Source organism: Scyliorhinus canicula, chromosome 18 (assembly GCF_902713615.1).
Source record: "Scyliorhinus canicula chromosome 18, sScyCan1.1, whole genome shotgun sequence".
NCBI classification, from domain to species: domain Eukaryota; kingdom Metazoa; phylum Chordata; class Chondrichthyes; order Carcharhiniformes; family Scyliorhinidae; genus Scyliorhinus; species Scyliorhinus canicula.
The window spans coordinates 1,399,679-1,417,048 of record NC_052163.1 but is presented as its reverse complement, the minus strand read 5'-3'; the positions used below and the strand labels follow the sequence as shown (position 1 = coordinate 1,417,048).

At 55.7% G+C, this 17,370-nt stretch overlaps 1 protein-coding gene across 1 annotated transcript in view; it reads left to right on the top strand.

Annotated features, from left to right (window-relative positions):
- The window catches only part of LOC119953533 (ankyrin repeat and fibronectin type-III domain-containing protein 1-like), a 219,701-nt gene that overhangs the window by 87,371 nt on the left and 114,960 nt on the right, over positions 1–17,370 (top strand). Inside the window, exon 4 of the mRNA XM_038777905.1 lies at positions 10,589–10,806. Coding sequence (XP_038633833.1) covers positions 10,589–10,806 — 218 coding nt within the window. The remainder of the gene's footprint in view (positions 1–10,588; positions 10,807–17,370) is intronic.

Below are 17,370 nucleotides of genomic sequence, written 5' to 3'. Positions count from 1 at the left end.
CCGCACTGTCAGAGGGTCAGTACTGAGGGAGTGCCGCACTGTCAGAGGGTCAGTGCTGAGGGAGTGCTGCACTGTCAGAGGGTCAGTACTGAGGGAGTGCCGCACTGTCAGAGGGTCAGTACCGAGGGAGTGCCGCACTGTCAGAGGGTCAGTACTGAGGGAGTGCCGCACTGTCAGAGGGTCAGTACTGAGGGAGTGCCGCACTGTCAGAGGGTCAGTGCTGAGGGAGTGCCGCACTGTCAGAGAGTCAGTACTGAGGGAGTGCCGCACTGTCAGAGGGTCAGTACTGAGGGAGTGCCGCACTGTCAGAGGGTCAGTACTGAGGGAGTGCCGCACTGTCAGAGGGTCAGTACTGAGGGAGTGCCGCACTGTCAGAGGTTCAGTACTGAGGGAGTGCCGCACTGTCAGAGGGTCAGTACTGAGGGAGTGCCGCACTGTCAGAGGGTCAGTAATGAGGGAGTGCCGCACTGTCAGAGGGTCAGTACTGAGGGAGTGCCGCACTGTCAGAGGGTCAGTACTGAGGGAGTGCCGCACTGTCAGAGGGTCAGTGCTGAGGGAGTGCTGCACTGTCAGAGGGTCAGTACTGAGGGAGTGCTGCACTGTCAGAGGGTCAGTACTGAGGGAGTGCCGCACTGTCAGAGGGTCAGTACTGAGGGAGTGCCGCACTGTCAGAGGGTCAGTACTGAGGGAGTGCCGCACTGTCAGAGGGTCAGTACTGAGGGAGTGCCGCACTGTCAGAGGGTCAGTACTGAGGGAGTGCCGCACTGTCAGAGGGTCAGTACTGAGGGAGTGCCGCACTGTCAGAGGGTCAGTACTGAGGGAGTGCCGCACTGTCAGAGGGTCAGTACTGAGGGAGTGCCGCACTGTCAGAGGGTCAGTACTGAGGGAGTGCCGCACTGTCAGAGGGTCAGTACTGAGGGAGTGCCGCACTGTCAGAGGGTCAGTACTGAGGGAGTGCTGCACTGTCAGAGGGTCAGTACTGAGGGAGTGCCGCACTGTCAGAGGGTCAGTACTGAGGGAGTGCCGCAATGTCAGAGGGTCAGTACTGAGGGAGTGCCGCACTGTCAGAGGGTCAGTACTGAGAGTGTGCTGCACTGTCAGAGGGTCAGTACTGAGGGAGTGCTGCACTGTCAGAGGGTCAGTACTGAGGGAGTGCTGCACTGTCAGGGGGTCAGTGCTGAGGGAGTGCTGCACTGTCAGAGGGTCAGTACTGAGGGAGTGCTGCACTGTCAGAGGGTCAGTACTGAGGGAGTGCTGCACTGTCAGAGGGTCAGTACTGAGGGAGTGCCGCACTGTCAGAGGGTCAGTACTGGGGGTGTGCCGCACTGTCAGAGGGTCAGTACTGAGGGAGCGCCGCACTGTCAGAGGGTCAGTACTGAGGGAGTGCTGCACTATCAGAGGGTCAGTACTGAGGGAGTGCCGCACTGTCAGAGGGTCAGTACCGAGGGAGCGCCGCACTGTCAGATGGTCAGTACTGAGGGAGCGCCGCACTGTCAGAGGGTCAGTACTGAGGGAGTGCCGCACTGCCAGAGGGTCAGTACTGAGGGAGCTCCGCACTGTCAGAGGGTCAGTACTGAGGGAGTGCCGCACTATCAGAGGGTCAGTGCTGAGGGAGTGCCGCACTGCCAGAGGGTCAGTACTGAGGCAGTGATGCACTGTCAGAGGGTCAGTACTGAGGGAGTGCCGCACTGCCAGAGGGTCAGTACTGAGGGAGTGCCGCACTGTCAGAGGGTCAGTACTGAGGGAGTGCCGCACTGTCAGAGGGTCAGTACTGAGAGAGTGCCGCACTGTCAGAGGGTCAGTACTGAGGGAGTGCTGCACTGTCAGAGGGTCAGTAATGAAGGAGTGCCGCACTGTCAGAGGGTCAGTACTGAGGGAGTGCTGCACTATCAGAGGTTCAGTACTGAGGGAGTGCCGCACTGTCAGAGGGTCAGTACTGAGGGAGCGCCGCACTGTCAGAGGGTCAGTACTGAGGGAGAGCTACACTGTCAGAGGGTCAGTACTGAGGGAGTTCTGCACTGTCAGAGGGTCAGTACTGAGAGAGAGCCGCACTGTCAGAGGGTCAGTACTGAGGGAGTGCCGCACTGCCAGAGGGTCAGTACTGAGGGAGTGCCGCACTGTCAGAGGGGCAGTACTGAGGGAGTGCCGCACTGTCAGAGGGTCAGTACTGAGGGAGTGCCGCACTGTCAGAGGGTCAGTGCTGAGGGAGTGCTGCACTGTCAGAGGGTCAGTACTGAGGGAGTGCCGCACTGTCAGAGGGTCAGTACTAAGTGAGTGCTGCACTGTCAGAGGGTCAGTACTAAGTGAGTGCTGCACTGTCAGAGGGTCAGTGCTGAGGGAGTGCTGCACTGTCAGAGGGTCAGTGCTGAGTGAGAGCCGCACTGTCAGTTGGTCAGTACTGAGGGAGTGCCGCACTGTCAGAGGGTCAGTACTGAGAGAGTGCCGCACTGTCAGAGGGTCAGTACTGATGGAGTGCTGCACTGTCAGAGGGTCAGTACTGAAGGAGTGCCGCACTGTCAGAGGGTCAGTACTGAGGGAGTGCTGCACTATCAGAGGTTCAGTACTGAGGGAGTGCCGCACTGTCAGAGGGTCAGTACTGAGGGAGCGCCGCACTGTCAGAGGGTCAGTACTGAGGGAGCGCCGCACTGTCAGAGGGCCAGTACTGAGGGAGAGCTACACTGTCAGAGGGTCAGTACTGAGGGAGTTCTGCACTGTCAGAGGGTCAGTACTGAGGGAGAGCCGCACTGTCAGAGGGTCAGTACTGAGGGAGTGCCGCACTGTCAGAGGGTCAGTACTGAGGGAGTGCTTGCACTGTCAGAGGGTCAGTACTGAGGGAGTGCTGCACTGTCAGAGGGTCAGTACTGAGGGAGTGCCGCACTGTCAGAGGGTCAGTACTGAGGGAGTGCCGCACTGTCAGAGGGTCAGTACTGAGGGAGTGCTGCACTGTCAGAGGGTCAGTACTGAGGGAGTGCCGCACTGTCAGAGGGTCAGTACTGAGGGAGTGCCGCACTGTCAGAGGGTCAGTACTGAGGGAGTGCTGCACTGTCAGAGGGTCGGTACTGAGGGAGCTCCGCACTGTCAGAGGGTCAGTACTGAGGGAGCGCTGCACTGTCAGAGGGTCAGTACTGAGGGAGTGCTGCACTGTCAGAGGGTCAGTACTGAGGGAGTGCCGCACTGTCAGAGGGTCAGTACTGAGGGAGTGCCGCACTGTCAGAGGGTCAGTACTGAGGGAGTGCCTGCACTGTCAGAGGGTCAGTACTGAGGGAGTGCCGCACTGCCAGAGGGTCAGTACTGAGGGAGTGCCGCACTGTCAGAGGGTCAGTACTGAGGGAGTGCCGCACTGTCAGAGGGTCAGTACTAAGCGAGCGCCGCACTGTCAGAGGGTCAGTACAGAAGGGAGTGCCGCACTGTCAGAGGGTCAGTACTGAGGGAGTGCTGCACTGTCAGAGGGTCAGTACTGAGGGAGTGCCGCTCTGTCAGAGGGTCAGTACTGAGGGAGTGCTGCACTGTCAGATGGTCAGTACTGAGGGAGTGCCGAACTGTCAGAGGGTCAGTACTGAGGGAGTGCTGCACTGTCAGAGGGTCAGTACTGAGGGAGTGCCGCACTGTCAGAGGGTCCGTATGAGGAAGTGCTGCACTGTCAGAGGGTCAGTACTGAGGGAGTGCCGAACTGTCAGAGGGTCAGTGCTGAGGGAGTGTTGCACTGTCAGAGGGTCAGTACTGAGGGAGAGCCGCACTGTCAGAGGGTCAGTACTGGGGAGTGCCGAACTGTCAGAGGGTCAGTGCTGAGGGAGTGTTGCACTGTCAGAGGGTCAGTACTGAGGGAGAGTCGCACTGTCAGAGGGTCAGTACTGAGGGAGCGCCGCACTGTCAGAGGGTCAGTACTGAGGGAGTGCCGCACTGTCAGAGGGTCAGTGCTGAGGGAGTGTTGCACTGTCAGAGGGTCAGTACTGAGGGAGAGCCGCACTGTCAGAGGGTCAGTACTGAGGGAGTGCAACACTGTCAGAGGGTCAGTACTGAGGGAGTGCCGCACTGTCAGAGGGTCAGTGCTGAGGGAGTGCTGCACTGTCAGAGGGTCAGTACTGAGGGAGTGCCGCACTGTCAGAGGGTCAGTACTAAGTGAGTGCTGCACTGTCAGAGGGTCAGTGCTGAGGGAGTGCTGCACTGTCAGAGGGTCAGTACTGAGGGAGTGCCGCACTGTCAGAGGGTCAGTACTAAGTGAGTGCTGCACTGTCAGAGGGTCAGTGCTGAGGGAGTGCTGCACTGTCAGAGGGTCAGTACTGAGTGAGAGCCGCACTGTCAGTTGGTCAGTACTGAGGGAGTGCTGCACTGTCAGAGGGTCAGTACTGAGGGAGTGCCGCACTGTCAGAGGGTAAGTGCTGAGGGGGTTTTGCACTGTCAGAGGGTCAGTACTGAGGGAGTGCTGCACTGTCAGAGAGTCAGTACTAAGGGAGTGCCGAACTGTCAGAGGGTCAGTGCTGAGGGAGTGTTGCACTGTCAGAGGGTCAGTACTGAGGGAGCGCTGCACTGTCAGAGGGTCAGTACTGAGGGACTGCTGCACTGTCAGAGCGTCAGTACTGAGGGAGTGCTGCACTGTCAGAGGGTCAGTACTGAGGGAGTGCCGCACTGTCAGAGGGTCAGTACTGAGAGAGTGCTGCACTGTCAGAGGGTCAGTACTGAGGGAGTGTTGCACTGTCAGAGGGTCAGTACTGAGGGAGTGCCGCACTGTCAGAGGGTCAGTACTGGGGGTGTGCCGCACTGTCAGAGGGTCAGTACTGAGGGAGCGCTGCACTGTCAGAGGGTCAGTACTGAGGGAGTGCTGCACTATCAGAGGGTCAGTACTGAGGGAGTGCCGCACTGTCAGAGGGTCAGTACTGAGGGAGCGCCGCACTGTCAGAGGGTCAGTACTGAGGGAGCGCCGCACTGTCAGAGGGTCAGTACTGAGGGAGTGCCGCACTGCCAGAGGGTCAGTACTGAGGGAGCTCCGCACTGTCAGAGGGTCAGTACTGAGGGAGTGCCGCACTATCAGAGGGTCAGTGCTGAGGGAGTGCCGCACTGCCAGAGGGTCAGTACTGAGGCAGTGATGCACTGTCAGAGGGTCAGTACTGAGGGAGTGCCGCACTGCCAGAGGGTCAGTACTGAGGGAGTGCCGCACTGTCAGAGGGTCAGTACTGAGGGAGTGCCGCACTGTCAGAGGGTCAGTACTGAGAGAGTGCCGCACTGTCAGAGGGTCAGTACTGAGGGAGTGCTGCACTGTCAGAGGGTCAGTAATGAAGGAGTGCCGCACTGTCAGAGGGTCAGTACTGAGGGAGTGCTGCACTATCAGAGGTTCAGTACTGAGGGAGTGCCGCACTGTCAGAGGGTCAGTACTGAGGGAGCGCCGCACTGTCAGAGGGTCAGTACTGAGGGAGAGCTACACTGTCAGAGGGTCAGTACTGAGGGAGTTCTGCACTGTCAGAGGGTCAGTACTGAGAGAGAGCCGCACTGTCAGAGGGTCAGTACTGAGGGAGTGCCGCACTGCCAGAGGGTCAGTACTGAGGGAGTGCTGCACTGTCAGAGGGTCAGTACTGAGGGAGTGCCGCACTGTCAGAGGGTCAGTACTGAGGGAGTGCTGCACTGTCAGAGGGTCAGTACTGAGGGAGTGCCGCACTGTCAGAGGGTCAGTACTGAGAGAGTGCCGCACTGTCAGAGGGTCAGTACTGAGGGAGTGCTGCACTGTCAGATGGTCAGTACTGAGGGAGTGCCGCACTGTCAGAGGGTCAGTGCTGAGGGAGTGCTGCACTGTCAGAGGGTCAGTACTGAGGGAGTGCCGCACTGTCAGAGGGTCAGTACTAAGTGAGTGCTGCACTGTCAGAGGGTCAGTACTAAGTGAGTGCTGCACTGTCAGAGGGTCAGTGCTGAGGGAGTGCTGCACTGTCAGATGGTCAGTACTGAGTGAGAGCCGCACTATCAGAGGTTCAGTACTGAGGGTGCCGCACTGTCAGAGGGTCAGTACTGAGAGAGTGCCGCATTGTCAGAGGGTCAGTACTGATGGAGTGCTGCACAGTCAGAGGGTCAGTACTGAAGGAGTGCCGCACTGTCAGAGGGTCAGTACTGAGGGAGTGCTGCACTATCAGAGGTTCAGTACTGAGGGTGCCGCACTGTCAGAGGGTCAGTACTGAGGGAGCGCCGCACTGTCAGAGGGTCAGTACTGAGGGAGCGCCGTACTGTCAGAGGGCCAGTACTGAGGGAGAGCTACACTGTCAGAGGGTCAGTACTGAGGGAGTTCTGCACTGTCAGAGGGTCAGTACTGAGAGAGAGCCGCACTGTCAGAGGGTCAGTACTGAGGGATTGCCGCACTGTCAGAGGGTCAGTGCTGAGGGAGTGTTGCACTGTCAGAGGGTCAGTGCTGAGGGAGTGTTGCACTGTCAGAGGGTCAGTACTGAGGGAGTGCCGCACTGTCAGAGGGTCAGTGCTGAGGGAGTGCCGCACTGCCAGAGGGTCAGTACTGAGGGAGTGCTGCACTGTCAGAGGGTCAGTACTGAGGGAGTGCCGCACTGTCAGAGGGTCAGTACTGAAGGAGTGCCGCACTGTCAGGGGGTCAGTACTGAGGGAGTGCTGCACTGTCAGAGGGTCAGTACTGAGGGAGCTCCGCACTGTCAGAGGGTCAGTACTGAGGGAGCGCTGCAATGTCAGAGGGTCAGTACTGAGGGAGTGCTGCACTGTCAGAGGGTCAGTACTGAGGGAGTGCCGCACTGTCAGAGGGTCAGTGCTGAGGGAGTGCCGCACTGCCAGAGGGTCAGTACTGAGGGAGTGCTGCACTGTCAGAGGGTCAGTACTGAGGGAGTGCCGCACTGCCAGAGGGTCAGTACTGAGGGAGTGCCGCACTGTCAGAGGGTCAGTACTGAGGGAGTGCCGCACTGTCAGAGGGTCAGTACTGAGAGAGTGCCGCACTGTCAGAGGGTCAGTACTGAGGGAGTGCTGCACTGTCAGAGGGTCAGTACTGAAGGAGTGCCGCACTGTCAGAGGGTCAGTACTGAGGGAGTGCTGCACTATCAGAGGTTCAGTACTGAGGGAGTGCCGCACTGTCAGAGGGTCAGTACTGAGGGAGTGCTGCACTGTCAGAGAGTCAGTATTGAGGGAGTGCCGAACTGTCAGAGGGTCAGTGCTGAGGGAGTGCTGCACTGTCAGAGGGTCAGTACTGAGGGAGTGCCGCACTGTCAGAGGGTCCGTATGAGGAAGTGCTGCACTGTCAGAGGGTCAGTACTGAGGGAGTGCCGAACTGTCAGAGGGTCAGTGCTGAGGGAGTGTTGCACTGTCAGAGGGTCAGTACTGAGGGAGAGCCGCACTGTCAGAGGGTCAGTACTGGGGAGTGCCGAACTGTCAGAGGGTCAGTGCTGAGGGAGTGTTGCACTGTCAGAGGGTCAGTACTGAGGGAGAGTCGCACTGTCAGAGGGTCAGTACTGAGGGAGCGCCGCACTGTCAGAGGGTCAGTACTGAGGGAGTGCCGCACTGTCAGAGGGTCAGTGCTGAGGGAGTGTTGCACTGTCAGAGGGTCAGTACTGAGGGAGAGCCGCACTGTCAGAGGGTCAGTACTGAGGGAGTGCAACACTGTCAGAGGGTCAGTACTGAGGGAGTGCCGCACTGTCAGAGGGTCAGTGCTGAGGGAGTGCTGCACTGTCAGAGGGTCAGTACTGAGGGAGTGCCGCACTGTCAGAGGGTCAGTACTAAGTGAGTGCTGCACTGTCAGAGGGTCAGTGCTGAGGGAGTGCTGCACTGTCAGAGGGTCAGTACTGAGGGAGTGCCGCACTGTCAGAGGGTCAGTACTAAGTGAGTGCTGCACTGTCAGAGGGTCAGTGCTGAGGGAGTGCTGCACTGTCAGAGGGTCAGTACTGAGTGAGAGCCGCACTGTCAGTTGGTCAGTACTGAGGGAGTGCTGCACTGTCAGAGGGTCAGTACTGAGGGAGTGCCGCACTGTCAGAGGGTCAGTGCTGAGGGGGTTTTGCACTGTCAGAGGGTCAGTACTGAGGGAGTGCTGCACTGTCAGAGAGTCAGTACCAAGGGAGTGCCGAACTGTCAGAGGGTCAGTGCTGAGGGAGTGTTGCACTGTCAGAGGGTCAGTACTGAGGGAGCGCTGCACTGTCAGAGGGTCAGTACTGAGGGAGTGCTGCACTGTCAGAGCGTCAGTACTGAGGGAGTGCTGCACTGTCAGAGGGTCAGTACTGAGGGAGTGCCGCACTGTCAGAGGGTCAGTACTGAGGGAGCCGCACTGTCAGAGGGTCAGTACTGAGGGAGTGCTGCACTGTCAGAGAGTCAGTACTGAGGGAGTGCCGAACTGTCAGAGGGTCAGTGCTGAGGGAGTGTTGCACTGTCAGAGGGTCCGTATGAGGAAGTGCTGCACTGTCAGAGGGTCAGTACTGAGGGAGTGCCGAACTGTCAGAGGGTCAGTGCTGAGGGAGTGTTGCACTGTCAGAGGGTCAGTACTGAGGGAGAGCCGCACTGTCAGAGGGTCAGTACTGAGGGAGTGCCGAACTGTCAGAGGGTCAGTGCTGAGGGAGTGTTGCACTGTCAGAGGGTCAGTACTGAGGGAGAGCCGCACTGTCAGAGGGTCAGTACTGAGGGAGTGCCGCACTGTCAGAGGGTCAGTACTGAGGGAGTGCCGCACTGTCAGAGGGTCAGTGCTGAGGGAGTGCTGCACTGTCAGAGGGTCAGTACTGTGGGAGTGCCGCACTGTCAGAGGGTCAGTACTAAGTGAGTGCTGCACTGTCAGAGGGTCAGTGCTGAGGGAGTGTTGCACTGTCAGAGGGTCAGTAGTAAGTGAGTGCTGCATTATCAGAGGGTCAGTGCTGAGGGAGTGTTGCACTGTCAGAGGGTCAGTACTGAGGGAGTGCCGCACTGTCAGAGGGTCAGTGCTGTGGGAGTGTTGCACTGTCAGAGGGTCAGTACTGAGGGAGTGCTGCACTGTCAGAGAGTCAGTACTGAGGGAGTGCTGCACTGTCAGAGGGTCAGTACTAAGTGAGTGCTGCACTGTCAGAGGGTCAGTGCTGAGGGAGTGTTGCACTGTCAGAGGGTCAGTACTGAGAGAGTGCTGCACTGTCAGAGGGTCAATACTGAGGGAGTGCTGCACTGTCAGAGGGTCAGTACTAAGTGAGTGTTGCACTGTCAGAGGGTCAGTACTGAGGGAGAGCCGCACTGTCAGAGGGTCAGTACTGAGGGAGTGCCGCACTGTCAGAGGGTCAGTACTGAGGGAGTGCCGCACTGTCAGAGGGTCAGTACTGAGGGAGTGCCGCACTGTCAGAGGGTCAGTGCTGAGGGAGTGTTGCACTGTCAGAGGGTCAGTGCTGAGGGAGTGATGCACTGTCAGAGGGTCAGTACTGAGGGAGTGCTGCACTGTCAGAGGGTCAGTACTGAGGGGGTGCCGCACTGTCAAGGGTCAGTACTAAGTGAGTGCTGCACTGTCAGAGGGTCAGTGCTGAGGGAGTGTTGCACTGTCAGAGGGTCAATACTAAGTGAGTGCTGCATTATCAGAGGGTCAGTGCTGAGGGAGTGTTGCACTGTCAGAGGGTCAGTACTGAGGGAGAGCCTCACTGTCAGAGGGTCAGTACTGAGGGAGTGCCGCACTGTCAGAGGGTCAGTACTGAGGGAGTGCTGCACTGTCAGAGGGTCCGTACTGAGGGAGTGCTGCACTGTCAGAGGGTCAGTACTGAGGGAGTGCTGCACTGTCAGAGGGCCAGTACTGAGGGAGTGCCGCACTGTCAGAGGGTCAGTGTTGAGGGAGTGTTGCACTGTCAGAGGGTCAGTGCTGAGGGAGTGCTGCACTGTCAGAGGGTCAGTACTGAGGGAGTGCCGCACTGTCAGAGGGTCAGTGCTGAGGGAGTGTTGCACTGTCAGAGGGTCAGTACTGAGGGAGTGCTGCACTGTCAGAGGGTCAGTACTGAGGGAGTGCTGCACTGTCAGAGGGTCAGTACTGAGGGAGTGCTGCACTGTCAGAGGGACAGTACTGAGGGAGTGCTGCACTGTCAGAGGGTCAGTACTGAGGGAGTGCAGCACTGTCAGAGGGTCAGTACTGAGGGAGTGCTGCACTGTCAGAGGGACAGTACTGAGGGAGTGCCGCACTGTCAGAGGGTCAGTACTGAGGGAGTGTTGCCCTGTCAGAGGGTCAGTACTGAGGGAGTGCCGCACTGTCAGAGGGTCAGTACTGAGGGAGTGCCGCACTGTCAGAGGGTCAGTATGAGGAAGTGCTGTTCCATCTTGCCCCCAAGTGCTCTCTGACGTGGCTTTAAAAAATCCAAAAGCACGGTTAAAATTCTCAACGTCATCCTAACCCAGGGTGAATCTGCCTTTCTGTGTTCAGAGTTGAATTCTCCTGAAACCTTTAGTCAGGAACTTGTGTTCCCTTTTCCTAATTTATATTAGTTTTTATAGATAAAGGAGCAAACATACTGTGTCCTCTCAATGCTGTGGGTTGCTGCTGAGAATCTCTAACGGCTGAAGGTTTGGCTCTGTTACTGAGAGCAGCAATGTCATCCAGTGGAATAGTCCCTGAGCAGCAGCTGACTGTCCCCAGGGGATATTGACGATCATTATCAGTATATTGTTCCTCCCACAGGTTACCAGCCAGGAACAAATGACAAGACAGCAAACTCCCGTGGAGCAGAGCAGGTGAACTACTGTTTCGGTCACTCTGATCCCTGGGGAAACTCACACAGATCTCCCCTGCGGAAAAGCATTTCTGCGGATGACAGCTTATTCCCAGTGGTGTGGAAGGAGCATCGGACACTGTTCGGCAGGATCAGGGGCGGCAGGAACAAGATAAGACGCAAACATGTGAGTGGCACGTGTGCTTTATGTGAAAATGTCACCAAGGCAGGCAGAAATTATTATCATATCAAATGACATTTTATGGAAATTAGTTTCTGTTGCGTTAATTCTCTCACTGACTCCTCATTCTCTCTCTCTCTCTCCTCTCTAATCTCTTCTCACACTCGCTTTCCCCTCCCCAATAATCCCTCACTGCCTCTCCTCACAAATCTCTCCCCTCTCCCTTTTCTCCCCACTCTCCCTCTCTCCGCCTCTCTCTCTCCGCTTCTCTCTCTCTCCCCACTCTCTCTCTTCCCACCCTCTCTCTCCCCACTCTCTCTCTTCCCACTCTCCCTCCCTTCTCTCCCCACTCTCCCTCTCTCCGCCTCTCTCTCTCCCCCCACTCTCTCCCTCTTGAGTGTCAAAGTGTTTTCTCTGAGCAACATCAGCAAACTTCCCAACAACCAGGAAAAGGGGAAACAACAATTTCTACTGTGTGAGAAGAGACTGTCGATTCATTGTAAAGTTGACTCGGATTGATAGAGACATTGCTCTGGAGAGTGCACTAGTTGATAGTGGTTGACAGTTAACTGCCAAGCATTGTTTAAAATTTAAACTAAGCAGCTTGACCAGATTTAACTGAATCAGAGAATGGCAATCACTTATTTTGTTCAGCATAAGCAGGCACAAAGTGTACACACTGTCTGGGTGACTGACAGAGAGGAGACACACTGTCTGGGTGACAGAGAGGAGGAGACACACTGTCTGGGTGACAGACAGAGAGGAGACACACTGTCTGGGTGACAGACAGAGAGGAGACACACTGTCTGGGTGACAGACAGAGAGGAGACACACTGTCTGGGTGACAGACAGAGAGGAGGAGACACACTGTCTGGGTGACAGACAGAGAGGAGGAGACACACTGTCTGGGTGTCAGACAGAGAGGAGGAGACACACTGTCTGGGTGACAGAGAGGAGGAGACACACTGTCTGGGTGTCAGACAGAGAGGAGGAGACACACTGTCTGGGTGACAGAGAGGAGGAGACACTGTCTGGGTGTCAGACAGAGAGGAGGAGACACACTGTCTGGGTGACAGAGAGGAGGAGACACTGTCTGGGTGTCAGACAGAGAGGAGGAGACACACTGTCTGGGTGACAGAGAGGAGGAGACACTGTCTGGGTGACAGACAGAGAGGAGACACACTGTCTGGGTGACAGACAGAGAGGAGGAGACACTGTCTGGGTGACAGAGAGGAGGAGACACTGTCTGGGTGACAGACAGAGAGGAGGAGACACACTGTCTGGGTGACAGAGAGGAGGAGACACTGTCTGGGTGACAGACAGAGAGGAGACACACTGTCTGGGTGACAGAGAGGAGGAGACACACTGTCTGGGTGACAGAGAGGAGGAGACACTGTCTGGGTGACAGACAGAGAGGAGACACACTGTCTGGGTGACAGACAGAGAGGAGACACACTGTCTGGGTGACAGACAGAGAGGAGGAGACACACTGTCTGGGTGACAGACAGAGAGGAGACACACTGTCTGGGTGACAGACAGAGAGGAGACACACTGTCTGGGTGACAGACAGAGAGGAGACACACTGTGGGTGACAGACAGAGAGGAGGAGACACACTGTCTGGGTGACAGACAGAGAGGAGACACACTGTCTGGGTGACAGACAGAGAGGAGGAGACACACTGGGCTGGATTCTCCGCAGCCCCGCTATAAAATCGCGTTCGGAGAGGAGACGGTGAATCCACTTTTAGGTGAGAATCGGGCCCGACGTCGCTCCTGCGATTCTCCGGTCCCCAGAGAATCGCTCGCGTGCAGTTTACGCGGCGCGGCTGGGGGGCTATTGCCAGACGTCCTCCCAGCGATGCTCCGGTCCCTAACCACGCCTGGCTGGTCGGGATTCAGTTCGTGGCTGCCCTGGTGGGGGGGGCGGAGGGGCCACGTTCTCGGGGGGGGGGGGGGGCCTTATGGGCGGCCGGGGTGGTGATCGGGCTGATTAGATCGAGCGGCGCAGGGCACACAGTTTGGACCTTCTTTCTTGGTCCAGGTCCGTGGTCAGCACGCCCGATTGTGCGGACTAGCAAACGGAGGTGTGGAGGCAGATATGCAAAGCAGTAGCTGCAAGAAGCACTCTGGGACCCTGCTATCCCCTCTGCAGTTAGCTGAATAGCTGTAAATTTATTTGAGGAAAGTCTAGCATAAAACGCCGACACGGGGGCATGGCCCCATTTTTGGAGAATCCAGCCCACTGTGTGACAGAGGAGGAGTCACACTCGCTGTGTGACAGAGGGAGAGGAGGAGTCACACTCGCTGTGTGACAGAGGGAGAGGAGGAGTCACACTCGCTGTGTGACAGAGGGAGAGGAGGAGTCACACTCGCTGTGTGACAGAGGGAGAGGAGTCACACTCGCTGTGTGACTGAGGGAGAGGAGTCACACTCGCTGTGTGACAGAGGGAGAGGAGGTGTCACACTCGCTGTGTGACAGAGGGAGAGGAGGAGTCACACTCGCTGTGTGACAGAGGGAGAGGAGGAGTCACACTTGCTGTGTGACAGAGGGAGAGGAGGAGTCACACTCGCTGTGTGACAGAGGGAGAGGAGGTGTCACACTCGCTGTGTGACAGAGGGAGAGGAGGAGACACACTCGCTGGTTGACAGAGGGAGAGGAGGAGTCACACTCGCTGTGTGACAGAGGGAGAGGAGGAGTCACACTCGCTGTGTGACAGAGGGAGAGGAGGAGTCACACTCGCTGTGTGACAGAGGGAGAGGAGGAGTCACACTCGCTGTGTGACAGAGGGAGAGGAGGAGTCACACTCGCTGTGTGACAGAGGGAGAGGAGGAGTCACACTCGCTGTGTGACAGAAGGAGAGGAGGAGTCACACTCGCTGTGTGACAGAGGGAGAGGAGGAGTCACACTCGCTGTGTGACAGAGGGAGAGGAGGAGTCACACTCGCTGTGTGACAGAGGGAGAGGAGGAGTCACACTCGCTGTGTGACAGAGGGAGAGGAGGAGTCACACTCGCTGGGTGACAGAGCAGCAGTCGTACTGGGCATGTTACTGACGCATGTGTGCCACAGAGATGCCAGGTAAGATGGCCCATCACCAGACGTTCCAGATGTTTCAGTGACACTGCCGCACTCCCTCAGTACTGACTCTCTGACAGTGCAGCACTCCCTCAGTCCTGACCCTCTGATAGTGCGGCACTCCCTCAGTACTGACCCTCTGACAGTGCGGCACTCCCTCAGTACTGACCCTCTGACAGTGCGGCACTCCCTCAGTACTGACCCTCTGACTGTGCAGTGCAGCTCCCTCAGTACTTACCCTCTGACAGTGCGGCACTCCCTCAGTACTGACCCTCTGACAGTGCAGCACTCCCTCAGTACTGACCCTCTGACAGTGCAGCACTCCCTCAGTACTGACCCTCTGACAGTGCGGCACTCCCTCAGTACTGACCCTCTGACAGTGCGGCACTCCCTCAGTACTGACCCTCTGACAGTGCAGCACTCCCTATCTACTGACCCTCTGACAGTGCGGCACTCCCTCAGTACTGACCCTCTGACAGTGCGGCACTCCCTCAGTACTGACCCTCTGACAGTGCGGCACTCCCTCAGTACTGACCCTCTGACAGTGCGGCACTCCCTCAGTACTGACCCTCTGACAGTGGGGGACTCCCTCAGTACTGACCCTCTGACAGTGGGGGACTCCCTCAGTACTGACCGTCTGACAGTGCGGCACTCCCTCAGTACTGTCCCTCTGACAGTGCAGCACTCCCTCAGTACTGACCCTCTGACAGTGCAGCACTCCCTCAGTACTGACCCTCTGACAGTGTGGCACTCCCTCAGTACTGACCCTCTGACAGCGCAGCACTCCCTCAGTACTGACCCTCTGACAGCGCAGCACTCCCTCAGAACTGACCCTCTGACAATGCGGCACTCCCTCAGTACTGACCCTCTGACAGTGCAGCACTCCCTCAGTACTGACCCTCTGGCAGTGCAGCAACCTCTGTCCTGACCCTTTTATTTTTTCCAATTAATGAGCAATTTAGCTCCACCTATCCTGCAAATGTTTGGCTTGTTGGCGTGAGATAATGTGACATGGGGTGGCACGGCTGCACAGTGGTTGGCACTGTTTCATCACAGCACCAGGGACCCCGGTTCAATTCTGACCTTGATTACTGTCTGTGTGGAGTCTGCACCTTCTCCCCGCGTCTGCATAGGTTTTCTCCGGGTGCTCCGGTTTCCTCCCACAGGTTTGGTGGATTGGCCGTGATAAATTTCCCCTCAGGGTGGGGTTGCAGGAATAGGGCTGGGGATTGGGCCTCGGCTGGGTGCTCTTTTGAAGGGTCGGTGTAGACTCGATGGGCCAAATGGCCTCCTTCTGCTCCGTAGGTATTAGAACATAGAACATAGAACGATACAGCGCAGTACAGGCCCTTCGGCCCTCGGTGTTGCACCGACATGGAAAAAAACTAAAGGCCATCTAACCTACACTATGCCCTTATCATCCATATGCTTATCCAATAAACTTTTAAATGCCCTCAATGTTGGCGAGTTCACTACTGTTGCAGGTATGGCATTCCACGGCCTCACCACTCTTTGCGTAAAAAACCCACCTCTGACCTCTGTCCTATATCTATTACCCCTCAATTTAAGGCTATGTCCCCTCGTGCTAGCCACCTCCATCCACGGGAGAAGGCTCTCGCTGTCCGCCCTATCTAACCCTCTGATCATTTTGTATGCCTCTATTAAGTCACCTCTTAACCTTCTTCTCTCTAACGAAAACAACCTCAAGTCCATCAGCCTTTCCTCATAAGATTTTTCCTCCATACCAGGCAACATCCTGGTAAATCTCCTCTGCAGCCGTTCCAAAGCTTCCATGTCCTTCCTATAATGAGGCAACCAGAACTGTACGCAATACTCCAAATGCAGCCGTACTACTTTTGTACAACTGCAACATGACCTCATGGCTCCGGAACTCAATCCCTCTACCAATAAAGGCCAACACACCATAGGCCTTCTTCACAACCCTATCAACCTGGGTGGCAACTTTCAGGGATCTATGTACATGGACACCGAGATCCCTCTGCTCATCCACACTACCAAGAATTTTACCATTAGCCAAATATTCCGCATTCCTGTTATTCTTTCCAAAGTGAATCACCTCACACTTCTCCACATTAAACTCCATTTGCCACCTCTCAGCCCAGCTCTGCAGCTTATCTATGTCCCTCTGTAACCTGCAACATCCTTCCGCACTGTCTACAACTCCACCGACTTTAGTGTCGTCTGCAAATTTACTCACCCATCCTTCTGCTCCCTCCTCTAGGTCATTTATAAAAATGACAAACAGCAACGGCCCCAGAACAGATCCTTGTGGTACGCCACTCGTAACTGAACTCCATTCTGAACATTTCCCATCAACTACCACTCTCTGTCTTCTTTCAACTAGCCAATTTCTGATCCACATCTCTAAATCACCCTCAATCCCCAGCCTCCGTATTTTCTGCAATAGCCGACCGTGGGGAACCTTATCAAACGCTTTACTGAAATCCATATACACCACATCAACTGCTCTACCCTCGTCTACCTGTTCAGTCACCTTCTCAAAGAACTCGATAAGGTTTGTGAGGCATGACCTACCCTTCACAAAACCATGCTGACTATCCCTAATCATATTATTCCTATCTAGATGATTATAAATCGTATCTTTTATAATCCTCTCCAAGACTTTACCCACCACAGACGTTAGGCTCACCGGCCTATAGTTACCGGGGTTATCTCTACTCCCCTTCTTGAACAAAGGGACCACATTTACTATCCTCCAGTCCTCTGGCACTATTCCTGTAGCCAATGATGACCTAAAAATCAAAGCCAAAGGCTCAGCAATCTCTTCCCTGGCTTCCCAGAGAATCCTAGGATAAATCCCATCAGGCCCCGGGGACTTATCTATGAAAAACTATGAGGAAAAACGTAGCTCACTTTCTACACCTATCACTATATATATTCCAACTAAGCAACCCAATACAATTCAAAATCCACTCATAAATAAAGTTAACAATCAGGGTAAAAGCTTTTCTCTGTGCAGATCTTCAGAGAGGGACCCTTTCAGGAACAACCTGAAAATCTTTCTGTCTTAAACTCAAATCCTGTGGCAAAACTGTCAAAAGCTATAGACAGACTGGGCTCTCCCATTTATTACATGATCTGTATCACACTAAGATATCCCATGACCTGCATGGCCAGGGCTAAACACCATCCCTCATAAATTATCTGCGAACCTCCAAAAACATCAACAATATTCCATTAGCCATCTCTCTGTAAACAAGTAAATAATTAAAATCAATGATTACCTCACTTTCGGACTCCTTTCGCAGACATGCTGCCTGCATGTGTTTGAACTCAGGTGTTAACGAACATTCCCAAACAAAATGACAAATATGACAATTTCCAACATTCATCACGTTCCCAAATCTGATTGGACAAATTACTGAAGGTTTCATCACTTTACCTCCAATCACCTTGCCCCATTGGTAATCTGACATGTCCATTCTGACGGAGACCTGCTCCTACTGGCCAATGC